General features: G+C 75.4%; 1 protein-coding gene across 1 annotated transcript in view; it reads right to left on the minus strand.

The window, feature by feature from the left end:
* Positions 1–846, minus strand: part of Snx2 (sorting nexin 2) — a 39,618-nt gene that overhangs the window by 38,160 nt on the left and 612 nt on the right. Inside the window, exon 2 of the mRNA XM_013015546.1 lies at positions 391–777. Coding sequence (XP_012871000.1) covers positions 391–777 — 387 coding nt within the window. The remainder of the gene's footprint in view (positions 1–390; positions 778–846) is intronic.

Genomic DNA, 846 nt, shown 5'->3' on the forward strand with positions numbered 1-846 from the left:
TCGGGGTCAGTGTCGGGTTCGCGCCCGCGGGCCGCCCCGACGTGTAGTAACCCCGCGCGTTCTCGTCGGCCCCGGGCCGCTGGACTCCGCCGGCCGGTACTGAGGCGCGGCCGTTGTCCCTCCCACGCCGCACGGCTGGCGCGCTACCGCTCGAGCCACAGCTCCGTGGCCAGCTCTTGGTGGTTAGTTGGCTTTCCTGCCCCGGCTGGTTTCGAACCGCGATCCTCGTCCTGAGTAGCCAGGACTACAGGCGTGAGCCACGGACGCCTGGCTGGGGCCGCCCGTGGCGGGGCGGGCTGGGCCTGGGCGGGAGGGGGCGCCCCGCTGCGGTGTGGAGGGCGGCGCCCAGCGCCCGGGATGGCCTTCTTGGGCCGCCGCGGTTCTCCTCACTTCCTGCGGCCCGTGCGGAGGGGAGCACGGCCCGGATGTGGAGGGGAGCACGGCCTGAGGCGGAGGGGGAGCACGATCCGGAGGCGGAGGGGGAGCACGGCCTGGAGGGGGAGCACGGCCTGGAGGCGGAGGGGAGCACGGCCCGGATGTGGAGGGGAGCACGGCCCGGATGTGGAGGGGAGCACGGCCCGAGGCGGAGGGGAGCACGGCCCGAGGCGGAGGGGAGCACGGCCCGGATGTGGAGGGGAGCACGGCCTGGAGGCGGAGGGGAGTACGACCCGAGGCGGAGGGGAGCACGGCCCGGATGTGGAGGGGAGCACGGCCCGGATGTACAGGGGAGCACGATCCGGAGGCGGAGGGGAGCACGGCCCGAGGCGGAGGGGAGCACTGTCCGGATGTGGAGGGGAGCACGGCCCGAGGCGGAGGGGAGCACGGCCCGAGGCGGAGGGGAGCACG

Source organism: Dipodomys ordii, unplaced genomic scaffold (genome assembly GCF_000151885.1).
Source record: "Dipodomys ordii isolate 6190 unplaced genomic scaffold, Dord_2.0 Scaffold27, whole genome shotgun sequence".
NCBI classification, from domain to species: domain Eukaryota; kingdom Metazoa; phylum Chordata; class Mammalia; order Rodentia; family Heteromyidae; genus Dipodomys; species Dipodomys ordii.